General features: G+C 37.3%; 1 protein-coding gene across 2 annotated transcripts in view; it reads left to right on the top strand.

Annotated features, from left to right (window-relative positions):
* Positions 1-22,865, top strand: part of AMPH (amphiphysin) — a 125,848-nt gene that overhangs the window by 49,107 nt on the left and 53,876 nt on the right. For both annotated transcript variants that reach the window (XM_071429820.1, XM_071429819.1), the window contains exons 2-3: positions 11,125-11,205; positions 21,661-21,715. In XM_071429820.1, the coding sequence (XP_071285921.1) occupies positions 11,125-11,205; positions 21,661-21,715 (136 nt within the window). The remainder of the gene's footprint in view (positions 1-11,124; positions 11,206-21,660; positions 21,716-22,865) is intronic.

Genomic DNA, 22,865 nt, shown 5'->3' on the forward strand with positions numbered 1-22,865 from the left:
GCCTCAGCCAATTCCTTTCCAAGAAGTATCTGTGGAAATGTCACAGATCAGGCTGGAGGAGGCAGTCAAGATCAGGCATCTGTATTGCTACTTTGATCATATGCCTAATTCAGAAGCCAAACTGATAAGACCCAAAACCACTAGTAGCCTGTCTTGTAGAAATAGTGATGTAGGTGGAAGGAAAATAAATAAATCAACCTGTTAGCTCTTTGACACTGTGAGATGAGAAATAAGTGAGCTCTTTAATTTGCCCATGTCATGAATGGCTGTAATCTTGTCTCTAGTTGGCATAATTTCTGCATAGTTACTGATGCAATGTAATTTAGTACAGTATAGTCTTACAGGCAATCATTAGAAAAATGTATTATATCAAATCAAAATATATCTTCTATAATTTTTTTTCCCAGCCACTCTGACAATTTCTTTAAAAATTTTATCTGGTTCTTCCTCTGCATTGAAGAAATTGTTGTCATTCATAAATTACCTCTGTCTGCCTTCTGTGATGAGACGTAATCAAGAGATACTTATAATGCTATCAATAAGACTTACCAACTTCATATCATTCTACTGAAAGAACATATTTTGCCATGAATGTTTTTTACCTACTTAATACCAAAATCCATCTATTTTATTAAAAATAGATTCTGTTTTATTTTAACCAAGACCAATAGGAAATATTTTCACTAATCTTGGAACTGAGAAAATAGGAAATAGCCTGAAAAGCATCACTATTGAAAATGAAAGCCTAGTTTCCTTAAATTGTTATCCTTTGAAATGGTGTCATCAGAGCTGAATAATGCTAGTTGGCATAATGAGACTCTGCTATATATATCCTGTGAAACTAAACAGTGGGAGGATCCATGTGCACTTAAAGGTCTGTTATATTGAATTATTGAATGAGATCATTTTATTTGGCCATGTGACTGAAAAGCTTTTTGTTTGCTTTTTTTTAACTGCCAACAGCCAAGAACAACACATATTGCTGTCTGTAAAGGACAAAGTTTTCTTTTTCTAGGTAGAATTTGAATGTTTGATTAAGAAATGTAACTGTGGTAGCTACAGATAACTTATATATATATCTTCTTTGCTCAGAAAAAGAAAGTTTAATTTAGAATTACCACACTGTCTGCTAGGTATCACTGCAGAGGACTTTGGTACAATAAATTGTCTTAGTCAATTTGCTCAAGGAAGAGCCTTAGTGGCCCTTCTGTACAGGAGAATGAATTGTTTATTGCATTGTGGCTGCTTCTAGCTTAAAAAGATTTTTGTTGTAAGTGTTTTTGTAGTTGATTTTTATGTTCTTCTGACAAGATCTCAGAAGCATATTTTTAAGAAGTTCTATATAGGCAGTTACTTAATTTTAAAATAACAATCCAAATCTAATTTGAAAAGTTTCAAATTGAAGTTTTGTCAATGGCAATTGTTTTGTATTTGATTCTGTGCTTTTTATTTCTTGGAAATATGGTGGAAGAAAGTTTATCAAGTGGCTGCTTAAGCCTTTTTTTCCTTCAATCTTAAGGACTAGGAGTATCAAGTAAATAGCAAAAGAACTAGCTGGTCACCAGGTAAATATAGCCATCAGAAGTTAAATTATAATTAATGTTTTTTGGTAGGATCTTCAAACAAGTTGAAAGGATGGTCCCCTTGTCTTCAGTGCTATAAGGGGCAGAAGTTCAGATAGATAGTCTCTTGCTTTGAAAAGCTTGCAACTCAAAAATTAGTAGATCAGGTAAATTAAATTGTCATGTGAACAAACTGAAACGCTATCAAAGGCAGTAAATAAAGTATTTCTTCTAGTGTTGATGTTTTTTGGAGGAAGCAGTTTTAAGGAAAGTGTCTGCTCAACAGTAAGAGCAGAGGACATACCAAAGGGTAGTAGAAAAGTGGAGGAACTGGGAAGAGGGACCGAAATAAGAAATAATGAGAACGTGAATCTGAGTGCACAGCTAGTATGTCAAAGGCTGAGACACACTGGTCACTTTTAGGAAGCTATCCAGTTACTTTTCAGCTACATTAGTAAGTACAGGCAGAAACAACAGATAACAGTATTTATCTTCTTTTTTTTTTTTTTTTTTTTTTTAATTCAGCAGAGTAATGTTTTGCTTTATTTGGGATGCAGTAAAGGACACGGAAATTCAGCTGAGGATATCACTGCTAAGTTAAATTTTGACCTTGTTCAGTCATAAGAAGTAATCAATCTTTTCAAGAAGTATGAGAGCAACTCATATGAAGCAGAGAAGGGCAAAGAGATTGTCTTTGCAGTTCTTTGAGATTCCTTTTTGTCTGATTCTTTCTCTTCTGTATAGCTCTAGTGCAGATATTCTGAACACAGCAGATTTCTCTACTGCTATTCACAGGAGGATGGCCCAGAGGTTAACATGCTAGTCTAGAGTAATCAGATTTTGCCATTTGATTATAATTCTCTGAACTTGGTGTAGAAGTTCCTTGCCTTTTCTGTACTTTTTTTGCCCAATGGTAAAGTGACCAAAAAAATGCACTATTATTGTATTAAGCATTTTTGTGAGGAAACAGAAAACTCAAAAGTTTGAGGAGCATAGGTGTTGCTATGCTATTAATAGTTCACTTCAGCCGCCCACACATAGGCTGCTTGAGTTATATCCTGCCTTGCCTCAAGATGCCATCCCATGTCATGTTTGCCACCTGCACAGAGGTGTTTGAGGTATCCTTTGTGATCTGAGATGACCATGGGAAGGCAAATGAATCAAACTAGTGATTTCTCAAAGTTGATTGTTTGTTTTCATCTTGGTCTCTATTCTCTCATAATTGTTTCACTCCTACTTAATTCCTTCTTTGATTTCTCACTCTTTTTTCCTCTCTATATTTTGATCTATGTTGTTTATTGTTTCTTTCCATTTTGTTTTCCTGTTTAAGCTACAATCTATGAAAATGCACCATTCCAGCATCTCTACCTTGATGCTGTCCTCTGTTATATATGCTATCCTCACACACAGTCTAGGGAACAGCTTCTTTATTGTTCAAACCTGTACAGGTTTTCACATCCACTGGAGATAAGCACTGTTCAGGATACAGACAGAGAGTATCTGATGAGCCATTTATCACGTGGGACCCCACAGCATTGTCTTGTGAAGTTCTTAAGAGAAAAGCAGAAGTCCCTAGCAGTATACTGACATAGCTGTTAGTATTCCTTCCCTTCTCATAAGCAAAATGAGGCCTTTGTAAACTCAAAAGCTCATCCTTCCGTCTCCTTTTAATTCTACTGCCCAGCTAAGACCTCTTAGGGTCACACTTAATGCTGAACAGTAGCCATCTGCTATTGTGTTAAATTTTGCAAAGGTGCATACTTCCAGTAATATAAATGTGCTGGATGTTGCAAAGAAAATATTGTGGTACACTGCAATATGCAGGTCAGTGTCCTCTGTAAAGTTATTTCTGGTTTTAACCAAATGACCAAGGACTAAGGTAGGAGTCTGTGGCTTCATTCCAAAAACAATCATGATCTTGTTTATTTTGTGGATCTCTTTAGAGAATTTTTACATTATCTGGGCAATGATGAAGAATTAGATTCTGTGATTTGCAGAAAGGTTACTATGATCATCTCTCATTGCATAATGTTCACATTTGTCACTTAGGCTGCATTTCCCTCTTACATTTTTACTATGAGAATGGAGCTTATCATAGTGGTTTATGCTTGTCTGGATATTTTTCAGTATTCTTCTCATTTTTTAAGCAAACTGTTCCAATGCATGATGGTATTTTGCAATATTCAAAGCACCAGCAAGCAAAAGCTTACAAAAAATTAAAAAAAGAAAAGCATTTGTAAGAGAAGTACACCTTTTTGCTTCTTTAAGCAGTGAATACCTTACCAGAACTTCACAATTAGCAGAACAGTCCTTCAATAAGAAAAATCCACTGGGTCTATAAAATGTGAAGAGACAACATCAATTCATTGAAATTCAGTTTTAGTGAGAGAGGAGGTTGGGAGAAGGTTCTGAAGTAGCATCACTGTACAGTTGTCATGTATCTTCCCTAGTCATCTTCTTTTGAGGGGGTTTGGAAAGAGGTTTGTTAGAGGTTAGATCCATATTACATCGACAGTTAGTCTGACCAGTAGAGTTGTCTTTATGCTCTTCCATACTGGAGAATGCCTGGTACCCTGCAGCTTCCCTCTTCCATTACTTGGGCCATATTTCATGCATTCATGCAGTTCAGGATATGACTTCTCTTTGACTTTGTACAGCAGAAATTGCCTATGTTATATATTAGAATAGCAATTGTGGAGCTGCATTAATCCACTAAATGATACATTCCCAAATGAAGATTACTGTGATGGCCTTTCTTCTAGGATATGATCCACTGTGTCAAACTTGAGCAATAAAACTCAATTGTAAATGGTGGACAAACTAGCATTATTGTGCCCAGTGTAAGAGAAGATCTAGGAGGAGTCTGGGGAACCATTACCAATACAGTAATAATACAGGACAATGAAGATTTTCTGTAATTTGATGAATATTCAGTTGTTCTGTGTGTCATTAGTAGTGCCAATGTGTACAGAAAAAAGAACTGGTAACCACAGATGGCTTAAAGCTGATCTGGAAACCTGAGCTAAGTTCAGTCATTTTGTAAGATTAGTAACAGAAACCAGCACCTCACAAAGTAATTGATTCTAAGTGAAGAGCTTAATTGTAGTGTCTTTCTGCATTTTCTTTGGTAAAAATTTTATAGGAAAATGCTCAGTGTTCTGTATTAATCATGTTTTCAGGCTTTTGAGAGTCTGTCAATGACAAAGGGATTTTTTTCCACAACTTTGCAGCAGATATTAATGAGAACAGAGGGTTCAGCAAACATTTCACTGTCAGCTGTTATTTTTGCAGGAATGCAATGGTGAAATAGCAGCAGGAGTACAATGGCAAGGCTGTGTTTTTGGAAAGTGTGTGACTGTATAGTATGGAGAGTATGAAATTCAGTCAACTGCTTAGAGAAGAAAAGCCATTGAGCTTGTTGCATTAAAGCTATGCTGAGATCAAAATATTCATAGCAGAACTGAAACTGCACAATACATTATGCTATTCCAGACACAGGAATCTTAACTCTGTCATAAAATGGTAATTTATACTTACTGGATGTCTTCAGCACTAGAGAAAAATTAACAGTTTTTAAAAAAATCTTACTATTTTTTCTAATAATGAAAATCTATCCAATTTTTAATCCTACAATGTAACAGTATTGAAAAATATCTTAATGACTCTCTTCTTTTACTGACCATATTTTGAGATTTCAGTGCTGAAGTGAAATGGAGGCAGAAGACTGTAGACTTCGACATCATGACAGAAAAAGACTGGTTTTGTTTTTAAATGCCACCCAACTAGATCTTGAGTAGTTAGATATGAATGTTACCTCTTTGGAGAGGAGGCTTTCTATTAGCTGGACTAAACAAATAGGTCCATAAGCTTAATACTTACATATCTGTAATCTACTGCACTGTCTCTTCCTGTCCCTCTTTGGAGCAGAACAACTAAGCAGCATCTTTGTAATGCTTCTCCCTGTTTTCACTTTAGCATCCCATGCGCTAACTGTGAGGAGGTTGGAATCTTGTGTGGCTTACATATAGAATACTCTATGTATACTCTACTCTTAGAATACTCTAGAGTATTCTGTTTCTTGTTTTTAACACCTTGCTGTCATGCTTGAGTGAGAGTCAGTATATAAGTTTTGAAATTATTTCTGTGCTGGGGTTAATACTTCTATGTTCTCTTCCTAGATAGCCTGTATTTCTGCAACAAACAGGATTTCTTAAACTTTGTTCCCACACTTCTCAAATACCAGCTGGGAATCGTGGACTATGCTTAACATTGCTACTTTGACACTGTTTTATAGTTTTGGATATTGGACACTTTGTGTAGCATCCCACTGAATGAAAATAATTGTCTTTTTAAACATGGAGGTGTTTGTGGTGCTTGTGTAGGGTTTTTTGGTGGGAGGAGATGGCTGGCTTGTGGCAAGGTGAGTGGTGGGGTGGAGTTTTTTGTCTGTCTGGAATTACTGTCAGGCTCTGGTAAAGCTTGTGTCTGTGAGAAACAAGGCTCACTCTTTAAAATTTTTAGAAGTTTAATAAGGGATAAAAGAGACAGTATCCAGCACTGGGGTGCTCAGCAAGCTGCCAGAAACACACCTTAACTATAACAACTCTTCTTATGTACTTTCTTATTGCATTGGTCAAATGCATATAAATGAAGATTATGCATATTCAAACATTCCTTTGAGTTTACATGTCCCAAGAATTCTGTATCTTAGTTCGACCCCTGACCTTATCTTCTTAGAGTATGTGCCACAATGCAGATGTGATTCTGAGAGTGTTGTATTTTATTTCCTCACAAGGGCCCCTGGTCTGTGGTTTGACAGTTACTGAGAGCCGAAGGGTCAGTGGTAGATTCCTTTTTGCTCTTTGGGTGTTATTTGCCTTGTTCGTTCAATGTTATCTTATCATACAGACATTCTAGCTGTCTTTACAAGTATTTTAAATCAACATTAGCTATTCACTATTGTCAGTTAGTTACAAAAATAAAGGCATTCATTATTACTTCACAAATACAATTGCCTCTGAAACAGTTAATAAAGTTAATGTTATAATACACAGTACATATCCTCTATTTTAATATTTTGCAGAAGCTTAAACTATCATATATATTTATCACACTAAGATATACAATCTACACAGGTATTAGGGTATTAACTATAAAAGGCTGACAAATTATACTATATCAAAAGCAGTTGAAAAGAGATTACAAACTGTACTATATCAAAATAATTTACAAAAGCTAATAATAACAAAAGATAATAACTACATAGTTATTTATAACAGGGCCATGAATTTTTTCTTTATGAGTTGACATATACTACTTCATAGCTGATTAAGTTAAAATACAGTCATGCTTACTTCAAACTTAACCCACTGTGTTTCTGGTTTTTTTAAATGCCAGATAAGCGTTGCTGTGTATCATAAGAAGCTTCTTTCAAAACTTCTATTTTATATTGGCCAAATACTTCTTTAAATTTTATGAGCATTTGCTGATATCCATATGATGTAGGGTAACTCTAAAATTATTTCTCCTGCATGGCTGGTCTTCATTTTAACCAATTTCTGCCCAGAAGTACCATCTTGAAACTCCTCTGGAAAATTGCAAATATTAGTCATGCAGCCCTAGTATTTCTTTTGCAGGTTGTAGAAGAGTATGGTATTAGGTAAAAGAAATGTTGTGGAATGGTGTTGTAAAACTGTTGTGGAACAGTGTTATAGATGCATGAGTGTGCTTTTCTTGAGATCCAGAGCACTTTACTGTTCTCAAAAAAATTTGGACAGAGAGTCTATGACAATGGTTTTGAACTCTCATAAGTGTTTGTCTTGCTTTTCTGGGGTTATTCTGTTATACCCTAAATTGTGCTACTTTTGGCAAATTAGTTTATCTTAATTTTTTCAGGATTTTAATGGTCCTGTGAATTTCTGATGAAGTCTTCTCCTGAAGACTTCTCCTCTGTCTGAGCAGTCAAATCTTCCTGCCCTGAGTGGTTTTAAACATGTTGGTTGTTCTTTAAGAATACTGATGTGTGCCTGAGGGTGATGTATCTTGGGATGTCTGATGAAGTCAGTTCCTGTCCACCCTGCTGCTGCCCTGCAGGAAGCAGAGCTGCCCTTGAGGCAGCTCCAGGGTGGCCACAGCTTACATCAAAGAATCAGTTTCAGTATTGGGTTTTCTTCTTCTTTTTTTTTTTCTTTCCTTGAATTGCCACAGTCTTAAAAACTTTTTTTAGGAGATGAGGCTAGGCCTCTCAGGGTGGTAGTTTCAGTAAGCAGTAAAACACTCATTCTTGCCTCAAGACAAGAGTTTTCAGTGTAATCAAGCTTTCTCAAGCTAATCTGTGGTTTATTTTACTATATTAGTTTCTTCAGTATGTTGCACACACTTAACAACCTTCACATTACAATTATTCTAAAATTGCTCAGTTGAATTCAAGGTCCTCATAAAACTGAATGTATTATATGGTAAATAAAGGCACTTAAGATTAAAGGCATATTGTTTAATCTTAAATCATCTGAAAGTTTTTTTGCAGATGCAGCAATCCTAAATGGAAGTACTCTTGATGACATTTATAAATTACATCAGACATGATTGATGTTCTTACTCAAATTTTGCATCTTAGTGTAGAATCTGCCCTATGATAAGTCAGTACCACATTTCCTGGCAATTCCTCTCTACATGTTTTTACTTGACTGTATCTAAATTTACCATTGTATTAAATTTAGCTTTTATTTCATTCTCAATGCTAATTGGAATTAACTATTTAGTTCATATATTCTTAGCAACATGCTGGATGAACACTGATACTCATTTTAGATACTTTTTAAAAAATCTTTTTCTGTCTTTTTAAGAGAAAGCTTAGTGGTAGCTGAGTTAGTTTAATTATATGAAATGAGGTAGCTTTTATCCTGTTTTATTTTATTAGGGTGAACATATTCATCAACTATTTCATACAGTCTTCAGAAGATGACAAAAACTTGAATATAAAACATTTACTGAGATTCAGTTTGTGTCCATTTCTTTAATTTTTAGATTTTATTTTATTGTAAATGATACAGACTGTTCATACACATTGATAGATGTTCTCAACCTCAAATTTTATTTCTCTGTATGGGTATACTAAGAAAAAAAATGCTAGCCACTTGCCTTCACTAAGTTCTAGATTCACTCAAGCCCTTCAGGCCACCACATGTTCAAGATCTTTGATTTCTCTGCTTTCTTTTTTTTCTAAAGGCAGACAAGCCTTCATCCAGCTGTAGCCCTACCCCAAAAACACCCTGTAGGTGGTGACCTAACTGAGCAAAAATAAAATATAAGCTATAGACTTCTATTGACAAGCGACTTCCACTTTGAGACAGAAGTGCATAAACAAGAGCTGAAAGGTAGGTCAGTTTCTACAACTGTCAACCTGGCCACTTTTCTGTTTAACTACTAATGGTAAACTTGTTAGTAGGTTGGTTCTAAAAGGCTGAGCTACACATTCATTAGTCCACAGAGTTATATGGGTGGGATCTAAAAGAACCTGTTTTTTAGCCCCAGTCTGCTCCTCTGTCTCTATATGGAATTGTGGGGATGGGATTAGGATTGCTTTTAGCAAAAGAATAAGTGAACCCCAGTTATCTGTGTACATGGCATGAGCTGCAGGACTTCATGAGGGTAAGTTTCTTTAGTCTCTGGCTTGGAATGTTTAGATCCAACCATATGACATATATATTGTTCTGATTTGGATTGGGAAAATTGAGAAACTGTGTTATAAATTATCTGTATTAAGATTAGGGTTGGTATTTTAGAGGCTAAATTGTAACACTGCATCTTGGTTCAGCTAAATATCTGTATATCAATGGAAAGTTGGAGATAGGATAAAAAAATCCCAAACCATAGGTTGTAAGTCCTGTGGGAGGTTGTTCCGTTCTGAGCCTTGCACTATTGGGCCTGAGTGCACATTTGAAAATGTGGATGTGTGCCATTGATATGAAAAAAAGAGTCTATCATGACAACTTTTGATGCTGTAGTTTGTTATCTATGTTATGAATGCTCATGCTACAGTTAACATGCTTCAAATGTGGTTTGAATGCATTGCCATGGTCAGGAGGCTTACCTGGCCATCATCTCTTTGAAAAAAATGTGTTGGATTTTCAGAAAGCCCCCTGGTGTGGATCAGAGCTGTGCCACGGTTGTGGGCAGCCTGTTTGGCTCATTGGCGACAAGGAGCAATGTGAAGGCCTGTGATGATTCAAAATATTAAATGATTTCTCTTTATAATTTTCTGTGATACTTATTAATATTTTATGAAGAGGTTGGTGATAAGAGCGTATGAGGGTTTTTTGACTAGTTAACTTTCTTACAAGCAACTAAAAATGAACATAGCTATTGGCAGCAAAAGGCTAGTGTATATCTTTTTTTCTTCTCTGATATCACTCTTTCAGTCTTTCTGTGGTAATATGACAAAACTTCCTTTCATATGCATGTCCACAGGTGGCATTGCATCACCTTCATTATTTTCTTGACCTCTGGTTTCCACAGTAGCAATGCTCATCACTCTTTGTGCAGCCTGATTTTGTGCTGTGAGGCTGGCTGGACTTTGGAGAAGAAGGTGGTCTGAGAAAGAATATGGTAGTACTGGAGCTGTACATTCTTTGTTTTGAGAAGAATACATTTTAATGTTTATATATGTATTCATAGCATCTGCTACTGTTTCAATTTTGTGGGACTTCTGGGTTTTGTTTTAGTTTTGTTTGGTTTTGTTATTAACTGTGCAAATAGATCGTTTGGTCAATTTGTAATGGGAGAGCAATCAATCTGTGGGATGGTTGACTCCTACAAGCAAGTACTCTGTAAAGATTTGAGGATTGCTTTATAAGTAGGGTGAAGCCTATTTGCAGCTATGTTTAAGTCTTCAGTATTATAATGAATGGATAGCAATGGGATTTAATAATAGAATGCATTTATTGTGGTTAAATGAAGTGCAAGGTGTAGCTGCGTCAAATTACTTTTGAGATTGCTGATTGAATAGCCCTTATTGCTGAATTATTGTAGCATGCTTATTATCTAGTGGATGACAATCTACTCATGAATTAATGAGGGGAGCAAAATGAATGCTATGTTTTAAATAGGCATCAGCCTTACAGTTCTTTAATTTTTATGACTTTATGTTGAAAATCATGCCGATAAAAATAATGTTAATACTGTTCAATGTAATGAGAACAAAAACCTGATGAGGTTTTCTTCTTTCTTTATCTGAACTGGAGGACAATTTGTAGTGCCAGCAAAATTCTCTCATTCTTTCTTGCTTTGAAAAAACAAGAACCATTCCCCCAAGGACTCAATACTTGGAAGTATATTTACACACAAACACACATACCCCCCATACTCCTGCTTTCATCTTTTTTTTTTTTTCTTTTTTTTTTACAGAATAGTTTCTTGTGTGAATTTTGGAAGTATAGAGCACAAAACACTCCCAAAAGTAAAATGCTATTTATGTCTAACTGCAAGAACAGAATGTTGAAAGTAGCAGATGTTTTGATTTGTGTCATTAATGTTAAATTATTTCTTATTCCCTTCACTATAGGTTCTTCAAAAATTAGGAAAAGCAGACGAAACTAAAGATGAACAGTTTGAAGAATACGTTCAAAATTTCAAACGGCAAGAGGTCAGTTACTTTTTCACTTTCTTTAATTGGGTCTTAAGAATGCAATATATTTAACTTGCTAGTTTTGAAGGTGTTGCAGGGAACAGATAGAATTCTATTTTTTCTTGGGTACAAAATTTTGTTGTGCAGTTTTCAAACAGAGATAACAGTTGCATTTGTCCATGCAGACCACTAAAATATGAGCTGAAAATAAAAGGACAATTGTTGTCATATGTAACATCATCATGCTTAAACTGCTTGAGATCAGAGTGACAGTACATTTTCACCAGTAATTAAGAATAGAACCCAACCTCAACTAAATGCAGCTCTGTGGTCACCTCGTTACAAAGCAAGAGAAGTATTTATATGGTTTCATTTTGTGGATTACTTTCATCAGTGCTATATAATAATGCTGGTTTTATAAGAGTGAGCAGATTAATAGTTTTAGACTGCACGTATGTTGTGAAGTTCCCCATGAGTGCTGAGGTCTGTGGTGGCAGTCTGATGAAGCATAACTAGGCAGCAATGCTCAATTACTCCTAGTGTTATAAACACAACACAGGAAACAAAAGGTGCTCCAAGGAGTTTATAATCTACTTCCAGTGCAATCCTAAGTTCTAACCCCAATTACTTGTTGCTTTGTTGGATAGACTTTTTGGCTCTGAGGTGATGAATTGCAATTTAATATACAGTACACCTTTCTAGCACAAATTAATACCTCCCGTGAACTGTGGTAATACCACCAAGAAAACAGTCTTATTACATAAGTATGAACTAACATATCTGTCGTCTTTGTGAGCTGTTATTTAGAGCTCCTATAGAAAAGAATTGGAGAGTGAGAACTACTCCCACACATTTTACACAATCTAAAATTTGGCTCATATCGGTGTTTGCAGCTTCTGCTCTGAATCAGTCCTATTCTGCCAAATGCACTTCCCTCCTTTCCATGTAAACACAAAGCCTGCATCCTAACTGCTAGGATGCTTATTAACTCTTCTGCATCTTATTGTCACTTTGCCTTTATTTTCCTCTCACTGTAGAAGAGAGGGAGGTTTCAAAAGCTATTAAGCTTTCCTCTTCACCAAAGAGAAGAATACTGGGAAGTAAAATAATATGTAGCTCTGAGATGGGTAGTTCTTTCCTCAAATTTCCCAAGGTCAGGAAGATGGTGGGATTAAATAGAAGTTTTGAAATCCTACAAAGATGCTATATTTTCTCTTTTCTTCCCTTTCCACTTTTGCAAGTCCTCTTGACTTAACCTTTTGATTAATCGATGTCATTGCTTATCCTTGTTCTCTGTATCCCAGCTGTTTCACAGCTACTAACTGTGTAGAAATATGGTGCATCTCTGAGGAGTTTCTTCACTGTAGGAGCAAATAGAGCATCTCCATGAGAAAACTGAATTTGTGGTACTTTTTTAGTTCAAAATTCTGGGACAAAAAAGAAGGGAAAGAGGAAAAAAATCCTTTTAAGCAAAACAATATCTCAAGTATTTCTGCCCTTTATCAAGAATTTTCTGTAATGGTGATTTTAAGCCGAAAATCTTGCTTAGATCTAAGGAGGATATTAGCATTACTTTATTTTTAATTTCCTCATTCTTTGATGTACATGGGGGCAGTAATAAACAGTAAAGGACTCTGCAGGAACTGCATGATGCTAAATCCTAAATGCAAATGTGAGTAGGGACCAGAGAGAGAATTGGGTAGGGCAGGGTGACTGCAAAGGGAACTACTACAATTGTCACGACAGTCGTATGCAGATTAGGCTAGGTGCACTGACACACCAAACGAGAGAGACTATTTACTGAACTAGTCACACATGCTTACTGTGCTTTCAAGAAGTTCTGTTGTGCTCAATTCTTCAAATGCAGCAGGGAAAATGCTGCAAAAGCACTGTTTCTGCCATGTTCACCAAGAAGAAGCACATAAATAGTTTAATTTTTCTAAGTTTTGTCCATGCTTTGATCTACAATTTAATAGCAATGCAAAGATATGAAGCATTACAATGTACATCTGAATTATCACTCGTACTGATTTATGCCATGCAGAACTGCTGTCTTTTGTGAACTCAGGCAGCCATCTCTTCTTGGTTTACATTCAGTCCTGCTTTCAAGTTCATTCTGCAACTCTAGAGGCTTTAGATAAAGGTCAAATTCTAGATATTAAAGTATAAAAAGGCAATCTGGTGATGTATCTCTGTGCTGAAGCTCACCAAACTGTTGCTGTGGGCCATTCAGGAAGCTTGCAAGAACAACCAACCCTGTTAGAGGCTGTGCCATCTTTTTCAGTTTCCTCCAGGATTATTTATCTCTGTGATGGTCACTGACCTAACAAGGCCATGGCAGAGGAAGTTTGAGAGGAGGTCCAAGCTTTACTTTGTTTCTTGCAATCTCACTTACCAATGATTTGTCTGTTGCCTGGCCACCTTACCTACTGTCAAGTTCATTCTGAGGAGCACTATCACTTCAGTTCTATGTCTTTTTACATGTTCTTTGTTGCAGCTGGTGCTATGTGTGCCCTGGAGATCCTGGTAAGCTGAAAGCTGTGAACATAGTCTGTCTATCTTGTTTGCCTGCATTACTGAGCATGCAACCCTTGAGAGGTCAACTAACCTTAAGGATAGAATGATCTTTTTATTACTACTCCCCAAAGATAATAAATAAGGACTCCCAGTTTAGCCCACTGAAAGGATAAAGGAAAGAGCATATTGCTCATTATCCAGGAAACAGAAAATTGAAAGCCTGAAATCTTTGCCTGAATAGAAGATTAGATGGTGGGCCTCTACCAAACTCAGAAGAAGGCTATTTGTAAGGATAGATGCATGCCATGTTTTGATACAGGCACCCACAAAAGCCACTCATTCACCCTCCCTTGCAACAGCTGGGCAGAGGAGAGAAAAATTTAATGAGGGCTTCATGTGTTGAGATAAGGACCAGGAGAAAACACTCCAAGGGCAAAACAGGCTGAGCTTAAAGGTACAAAGTGAATTTATTGCTATCAGAATCAGACAAGGAAAATGAGAAGTAAAATAAGCCCTTAAAAACATTTTTCCCCCAACCCCTCCCACCAACAGCACAGGGAGACATGGGGCTGAGGCTTCTGGTCAGTTTGTCACCTGAGGTTTTCCTCCACTACTCAGGGAGAGTAGTGGAGCTTAAAGGTACAAAGTGAATTTATTGCTATCAGAATCAGACAAGGAAAATGAGAAGTAAAATAAGCCCTTAAAAACATTTTTCCCCCAACCCCTCCCACCAACAGCACAGGGAGACATGGGGCTGAGGCTTCTGGTCAGTTTGTCACCTGAGGTTTTCCTCCACTACTCAGGGAGAGGAGTCCTTCCCCTGCTACATCATGGGGTCCCTTCTCATGGGAGACAGTTCTCTGTGAACTTCTCCACCATAGCTCCAAATCTCATGAGCAGCAGTCCTGCCAAAACTACTGCAACTTGACTCCTTCCCAAGGCAGACAGTCCTCCCAAAACTGCTGCTGTGTAGGCCACTCTTCCACGGGGTGCCGCCCTCCAAGGACAGGCTGCTCCAGCCTGGATGCAGGGGCCAACTCTCTCCATCGGGTCTCCCACTGGATCACAGCCTCCTTCAGGGCATCTCCCCACTCCAGCGTGAGCACCTCCCCCATGGGGTGCAGGTGGATCTCTACACCCCCTATGGACCCCCATGGGCTGCAGGGGCACAGCTGCTTCACCATGGTCTTTACCACAGCCTGCAGAGGAATCTCAGCTCTGGTGCTTGGAGCACCTCCTGCCCCTCCTTCTCCACTGACCTTGGTGTCTCCATGTTGTTTCCTTCACATGTCCTCAGCTCCTCCTCTTCTCTGGCTAGGACAAATCTGCACATGCACACTTTTAAAACTTTTTTTCCTTAAATATGTTATCACAGAGGCATGACCAACATCTCTAATTGGCTCAGCCTTGGCCAGCAGCATGTCTGTCTTCAGAGCCATCAGGGATTAGCTCTGTAGGACACAGTGGAAGCTTCTAGCAGCTTCTCACAGAAGCCACCTCTGGCTGCCAAAAACTAGGCCAGGTAAAACCAATGCAGTGCAGCAGATCTATAGGGGGAAAATGGTTATTTAGATTCCCTAGTCATCCATTCCCATCTCTTTCTGAATACAGTTACATAAGAGCCTCTTCTGGACTTGACAACCCAGAGCTGAATTACCATGGAGAAACTGAGTCATCCCATGTCCAGAGAGAACAGAGCACAGTTGTTTTGCAGAGCCCCTGGACTTTCTCTTTCAAAACCATTTAACCCCTGCAGCTGATGACAACAGAAAAACATTTATATTTTAAACAATGAATACAACTGGTTTTCATCTTCCACTTAAGCTGTAAACTGAAAATTCCCACTCTAAATCAAAGCTTGTGGAACATATAAACTCATATATGACAGTATGACACAGATTTTCATTTTATTGTAAGAAATGTCTTGAGATTTAAACATTTATCTCTGCACAGCTAATTGTAAATATGCTTGGCCTCTAATCGACTCTGAAGTTGAGAATGAGGGGGAAAAGAAGAAAATTTCTGCATAATTCTCTCATTTCTGTTGTGAAATTATCATCAAAGGCCATTGAGGATTTACCAGAAATTCCATCTGTATTCTGTTTTTCAAGCAATTGCATCTTACATGTTCTTTTTTTACAGGGAGTACAGTAGCAATTACCTTTATCCCTGTGTCTATTTTAATGACTCACAGTCATTAAAAGTCACATTTTATTGTTCTAAGAGGGCAATACTCTATTTCAGGTATATGCATATTTGCCTCTATTTTTCTTCATGCAGTTATGAGACTTCTTTTACTTTACATGTGACAGTTAAAATCTATTTTAGTGCTTAAACCCATAAATGTTATGTACTATATATATACACGGGGGAGATATAATGGTTACTACTACAAAAGCAGCTTCCCATGGCATGTTGTCAGAAAAAAAAGCAAAATGTCAAAGGCTGTTGCTGATAGCTTATAGAATTAGGTGAAAAAGAAGAACGTTTTTTACTGTTGTTGAGTGATCCGTACCTGCTGCTGTGGACTGTTTTGCTGATGCCATTACCGAGCACAGAGAGGCAGCCGAAACTCGCGCCACAGCGCCCCCTGCAGCTGCAGGGGAATCATCGCACCTGCCCTGCCTGGCCGGGAGCCAACAGCGCCCCTGCCGGCTGTGACCGTAACTGCACCAAAGGCAAAGTGCCGCAGCCGAGTGAAGACTGTTAATGGGTTCTGGTTCTGTTTGTTGTCACTCCCACTGTTGCATTGTTATCCATATACTTACTAGTAAAGAACTGTTATTCCTTTTCCCATACCTTTGCCTGAAGACCCTTTAATTTCAAAATTACAAGAATTCAGAGGGAAGGGGGTCATACTCTCCATTGCAAGGGAGGTTCCCACCTTCCTTAGCAGACACCTGTCTTTTAAACCAAGACATTGATGAATGGTAAGATAGAGTACTCTGGAAAGAAGATAGACTTTAGATTGAATTACAGATTTGTCCAAGTGTTGTCATTGTCATGCAAGAGTTCTATTATCATTACATTGCAAGGGTTCCACATTACTAGAATTTCATACCTCCTTGATGTTTCTTGTAGGCAGCTCCTCTAGGCACTAACTCTTCCTTAGCCTCACAGTAGCCAACTAACTCCAGTTCCCCTCAACAAACCAATCTACTCTTTTATAACACTCTTCTTATTGGCTACAGCTGCGGCCTGTTAACATCATGCCTGCTCCTAATCCTTAATAATTGGCTCAGCTGCAACTCTTTAGGGAGTAAGATTACTTTCTATGCTACCTTTATTTACTTATGGTCTATCCTCCTACATCCAAGTAGCCTTTTATTATGTTAGCTTCTCTTAATTTAATAGTTATTTTCATTCATACTACATAGTTCTGGAAGAGACCTAGCAGTAAATAGTACCTAAAGTGCTTATGCACAAGACATAGCAGTGCTCAACACTGTGTCAAGTAGCAGCACATTACAATAAAGAATATCTTCCAGGTGATACAGAAAATGTTTTCTTTTCAGCTATTTTTCTGATGTATTAGCAATAGAATGATGAAATTCTGGTATTAATTAGAGCTGAATTAATAATTATAATTTTTAATTGTTGTTGTTATTGTTATTATTATTGTATTTTTTATTAATTACCCTGTGCTCCAGTTTCAATATTATTAATGCTCTTGCCTCTCACTAAATTGGAGTGATATATTTGGGTTTTTTATGTAATTCATGTGCTGACCTTTCCTGGAAAGATGCATTGTGTTTACATCATGTACGTGACATGATAGAAAAATCAAACTCTTCTGTTCTGACTGGAAAGCTGTAAACTCATGATTCCTAGCAAATAGGACATCCAATTACAACTTTTATGGAGGCAAGGTGGTCTTTAATTTCTGAGTGGATGCAACAGATTTTCTAATCCATCAGGAAGCAAGAGCTGGTTAGATGGAAACTATGGGGTTTTAGTTTTCATCATTAACTTTTTTTAGGTCTTGTCAGTCTCACAGCCAACAGTGTTGTGGCTCATTTTTTTAACTTCCAGTGCTAAGATATGCTTAAAAACTACAAAGTTAAAAGAAAAGCAAAACTAAACATATCCAAGAATCAATAGTACTGAAAAGGCCTAATGCTGCTGTCAGGGTATATAAGGCCTATGGTTGTAGATTCCTAGATTCTTAAACACTGCACCTTCTTATCCCACTGAGTGCATATGTCTTTACCAGCTGTATAATACTGACTGTATTATGAGACCAGAGAGTAGAAAGGTGATAGGCTACATTGTTCAAAGCAACAAACTATTATTTGGGACATTGTTGTGAAGAGCTGTGTTGACTTTCCCAAAGATGGATGCTGGTTTGGGTTGTTGGTATGCCTCCCTTGCTCTTATGTAAAGTTAAACAGGATTATGTACTAGATTTTTGGTGATTTGTGTACTGACTTTGATCAGGTGAGCTAAGAGCACTGATTTTTGGTGCTGGAGTCTGGTAGAATATGCATAGTGTTATCAAACTGGTTGTAAGAAGTTTGCTATCAACACTTTCCTCTGGAGTTTCTTACATCTTATAAAACTGACTCATTTTGCTGACTTATGTAAAATAAATGAAAGAAATTATGAAATTATAAAGGAAGCATCAGCACTCTCTTGGAAACTTCTTTTCAGAGGGATACAACATTGGTGAAAGGACAGCTACCTTTCATTCTCCCTCAAGAAGCTGCATCTCATTTAACAAAATTCATGGCTTTAATGAAGATACTTGGAGCAGTGGTTTCAGAGCCACTGGATGTTTTCATTTGATAGACCATAAAGTAGAAGGAGTGTACCAGTAAACACTGTAAAGGGACAACATTAAATACATTACAGTCTTTCAAAAAGTACTTTTTAAAACCTGTATGTAACAGTTTGCCTGATGTGCATAGTCAGCAATGCAGTATTTTCACCTTCTGAATTTTCATTAATCTGTTAGGTGACAAAAGTATATCTGTCTTCACTAATAATGAGTTTACTATAGAAAATGTATAGACCAGATGCACATTTTTCAGAATTTACAGGGCTGAGGGCTTTTGATGCTAATTTTTTTCTGATATTTTTAGAAAGGTCTAACTTTGTTGCCATTGAAGCTGAGAGAATATCTCTTAGATTCAGTAGGAGCTGGCCCTTGCTCATGGATTTTTCAGTGTAACATCACACAATTGATAATGAGGGAAAAGTCATATGACTCTATAATGTTTAGATATTTCAGGTGTTTGTGGCCTGTTAATAACCTAGACTGAGGGAGATGCATATTAAAATTATTATTTTGAATGAAGTGTCAGAACTCATAACAGCACAGATGGCAAAATGTTTACATCATGTTTTACTACTTTGACTTTTTCTTACACATTTCCCTGAACAGCAGTTCCTGATGACGCACAATGCTAACCAAGCAGAACAGATCTAATAGTGGTTTAGGGTAGGAGTTGTAAAGCTGCACAGCAGTATAGTTATAAACATAGTGTTTGAGCTATGTGTTTCCCTGACATTTGTGGTGTGCTGCTTAGTCCTAGTGACAAAACATCATGTGTATTAATAAAACTGGACATGAAATCAGCTAAGGAGGCTCTCACCCTTCCAACTGTGGTTTGCTGCTCCTGGAACACCAGAGATTTTTTAATAACTAAAAATTTTTACTATATGGTCACCTATTCAGCTGGACCATGATGAAGAACCAAGTTTCTATACCTTAGATTTTTACCACACTAGCTCAGGCCAAAGAAGGTATGAAATTAAAAGATAACTTCTGTGCCTTAACGTGACTTCTCACAGTACAAGGGATCCTCCCAGGAGGAGACTGGCATGCATGAAAGGGCAACTTCCATCTAACTTCCACCAAGTATTTGCTGATCCTCCTCTTCAGACATGAGATCAAGAAATTTGCTCCTGGGTACAATCTCCTTTCCTCTATGGAAGCATTGATCACTTAATGTCTTGGTCCATGGAAAACAGTCAACTTCTGATATCCCCATGCCTACCACTTGAGCACAGAATGAAGTTAACTTCTGCTGTGTTATGGATCATGAAAAAATGTGTTGTAATGACACTTTAGGGTAGTAGCTCTTGCTAAAAGTATTAAAGTGTAGTAAATAAAATACAAAAGTATTAAAATGTATGCATAATATTTTCTTAATGGACACAACACCAAGCTACTACTCGAGAACTTTCAGTTGTTCTATAAGTAATTAAATCTGAGGTTAAATCCACTGATACTCACCCTGCACTTGTCTGGCCCTTGTTTTGATAGGCAGCTTTGATTCCAAAGCAGGGGAAGAGATTGCCTTTCCTTGGAGCATCAAATATGGCTCCAAACCAGAGAATGGTTAGTGGGCTGGCTGCTCCTTCACACCTGCTGTTACCCAGCAGCTTTTCAGATACCACCCTGGTGGGTCTATTCCTGAGCTCGGACTTGAGTCGATTAATGGATTTGAGAGCTGTATGTGACTTGTTTCAGATCACATTGGTGTAAAAGCAAGCTTCTGTTTGTTGAATCCATAAATTTAATTCAGTCAGCTTTCTAGGCCCACACAGGCATTTTTACCTTAAAAATTCTTAAATATTTCCAGGAGGTTAAACAGTTGCTCTCTTCTTAAAGTGCACTACATTTGAGAGATGGGGGTGAGGGCTGTTGATGATCCCATTCTAAAGGCCTACAGTGCCCTTCAAAAGCTGAGAGAACTGAGTTTGATGGGTGTGGTATTCTTATTAGTGGTGAGACAAGTATTTTTTCAGAACCACAGTTTTGACTTAACATGGCTGCAGCTATGATGGATTTTAAGCATCAGATAGCCCCTATCAAACTGAGTTTCTTATGATCCTCTGTGTCTGAATTCTCTGAGCATTGAAGTTGCTGATGGCAAATCCTTTACTGATGTCAGACATCCTTTGAGTTAAGTGGAGTTAAAACAGCTTATACCTTCTGCCTTCTAAAATATTCACATTATTCACATGCACCCTTTAGGTTCTGTTTTTCACATGGAAAATAGGAAACTCCAAAGCAGTCAGTCATATTTTGAAGCCATCAGTCATATTTTGCTTCTGATTTTTCCATATGGTGTAGCTGTATGTGAGAAAAGGTGACTGCAAGCTGATACTCCTGTAGATTCCAACTGCTTAAATAAATTATTTGAAAAATATTGGAAACTGGCAAATGTGGACTCTTTCAAAACTATTCAGGCTATTGAAGGTGTCCTGGACAGCATCTTTTTAGCAATAAGTATGTGTGTAGCACAGATTTCTTTGCAAATCCTAGGAACTGTGAAGTCCAATCTGTGATACAGTCAGAGATAAAGTAACAAAATCCATTGTTTTTTCTGTTCTGAGAAGGTGTAAGAGAAAGAAAGATAATTTTGATGTATTTGCCAAAGAAAGTCGAGAATTCACAGTAGACTGCAAGATGCACTAATCAAGCAAAACAAAGTAACTAACATTGTTATTATATTTTAATAGTTATTTGCTTGCAAAATGTCAAAATTTTAGAATACTTTGGAAATTGTTTGCAAATATAGTAAACAACTTGTGTAAGGGTAGAACTTTCTTCAGGTCTAGAATGGCCTCATTTGAGTGGTTTCCAGTGGAAGTTCACCAGTTTTGATTATACTTTGTGTTTCAGATTAGGCCATAGGCCCAGCTGACTTGAACTGCACCTTAGCTGTAAAACATACCTGTCTTTCTTTGGGTGGAGTTCTTCCCTGTACGGATGATTGATAAAATAAACCCAGAAATTCTAGCCTAGAGAGTACACTATGCAAGCCTCCTTTGCCAGGCCTTCTTTTTTTATGAATCTGTGCATGCTTTCAACATCTGACACTATTAATTAGATAGGTCCTGAAATTGCTTTTAGTTATTGTTAGACATACTGCATGCATGTTTCAAGGCATTAAACATAACTGACATGTATTTTCACTTCCATGCTTTTTTTTTCTTCTTTTTCAGGCAGAGGGTTCCAGACTCCAGAGAGAACTGAGAGCATATTTAGCAGCCATTAAAGGTGATTTTTAAGTTTTATATCTTGCTTTCATAAAGCAAACTTTTTTTAAAAATTGAGACAAGTAAGCTTGTTTGAAGTATACAAAGACAGATACAAGTAAGATTCTCTTTAACCTAATGCTAGGGATTCTGTACCTTCAATGTCAACTCATGTATTTCATCCTCGACTGTCCTTTGTGTGCATCCTCCACTCCCTAGATTCTCATGGTGCATTCATTTTTAGCACCCACAAAGTCTACACACCTTGTTATTCATCTTTGCAAATGCTAGAATATGAAGTATCTCATGCAAGGCAAGGGATTGCTTGATCTCCACAAATGGAACATTTCCAGTTATTACTAGTTGGATAATGAGCTTCCTCCAAAACCACACTCCCTGTGATAATGTGATTTCTCATCTATTTCTGGCCGCTTAATCCATTTTTTTTAAGTTCAAAAGTCAAATGTGATGTCTCTTGATACTGCATTGAAAATCTAAATAACAGAAGTCACTAACCAATGCTTAAATATCAGAGACAAGTAAATAGTTGTAGAGAGCTTTTTGGATAGTTGGTTAGCTGAGAAAGGACATTTCGATGTGATACCAATGGATAAGGATAGGGGAAACAAGCTGGGAACTGAGCAACCAGTGCCCAATTACTGACGAAGGTCACAGTGACCTTCCCTGAAACGGGAAGACGGGGGAGAAAATCGCTTGCCAGAAAATGTAGTTATCTTAGGTAGAAAAGTTAGAAGAATGCAAACATAGAAGCAAAATAATTGTTAGAAGATAGAAGTAGGTGTGGTTGATCTAAGTGTGCTTTAACCAATAATGAGCTCAGCTTTTGCAATATGTATAAGCTTCATTAACACCAATATAAATATGTGTGGGGTTTCAATAAACTTCGGGATTTGCTATTCATCGCATATGGTGTGTCGCATTTCTCCCGCCGTTTACAACAAATAGTCATTTAAATCCTACTAGATATTTGTAAATCCAGCACACTCAACAGAGCACTGTATGCAAAGTGTTCTCTGTCTCATACCACCGCTCTTTGGAGGAATTGGAGGCTAAAGGAAAAGGAATAAGAGGTGGTGACAGATTGAGAGACAGTAGCTTCTTGAGATAAATATAAATATATGATAAATATGTCTGTGTGTGTATATTTTTTA

The sequence above is a fragment of the Agelaius tricolor genome, unplaced genomic scaffold, assembly GCF_023055355.1.
Source record: "Agelaius tricolor isolate 1412-34295 unplaced genomic scaffold, bAgeTri1.0.p SCAF_6, whole genome shotgun sequence".
In the NCBI taxonomy this organism is placed as follows: Eukaryota; Metazoa; Chordata; class Aves; order Passeriformes; family Icteridae; genus Agelaius; species Agelaius tricolor.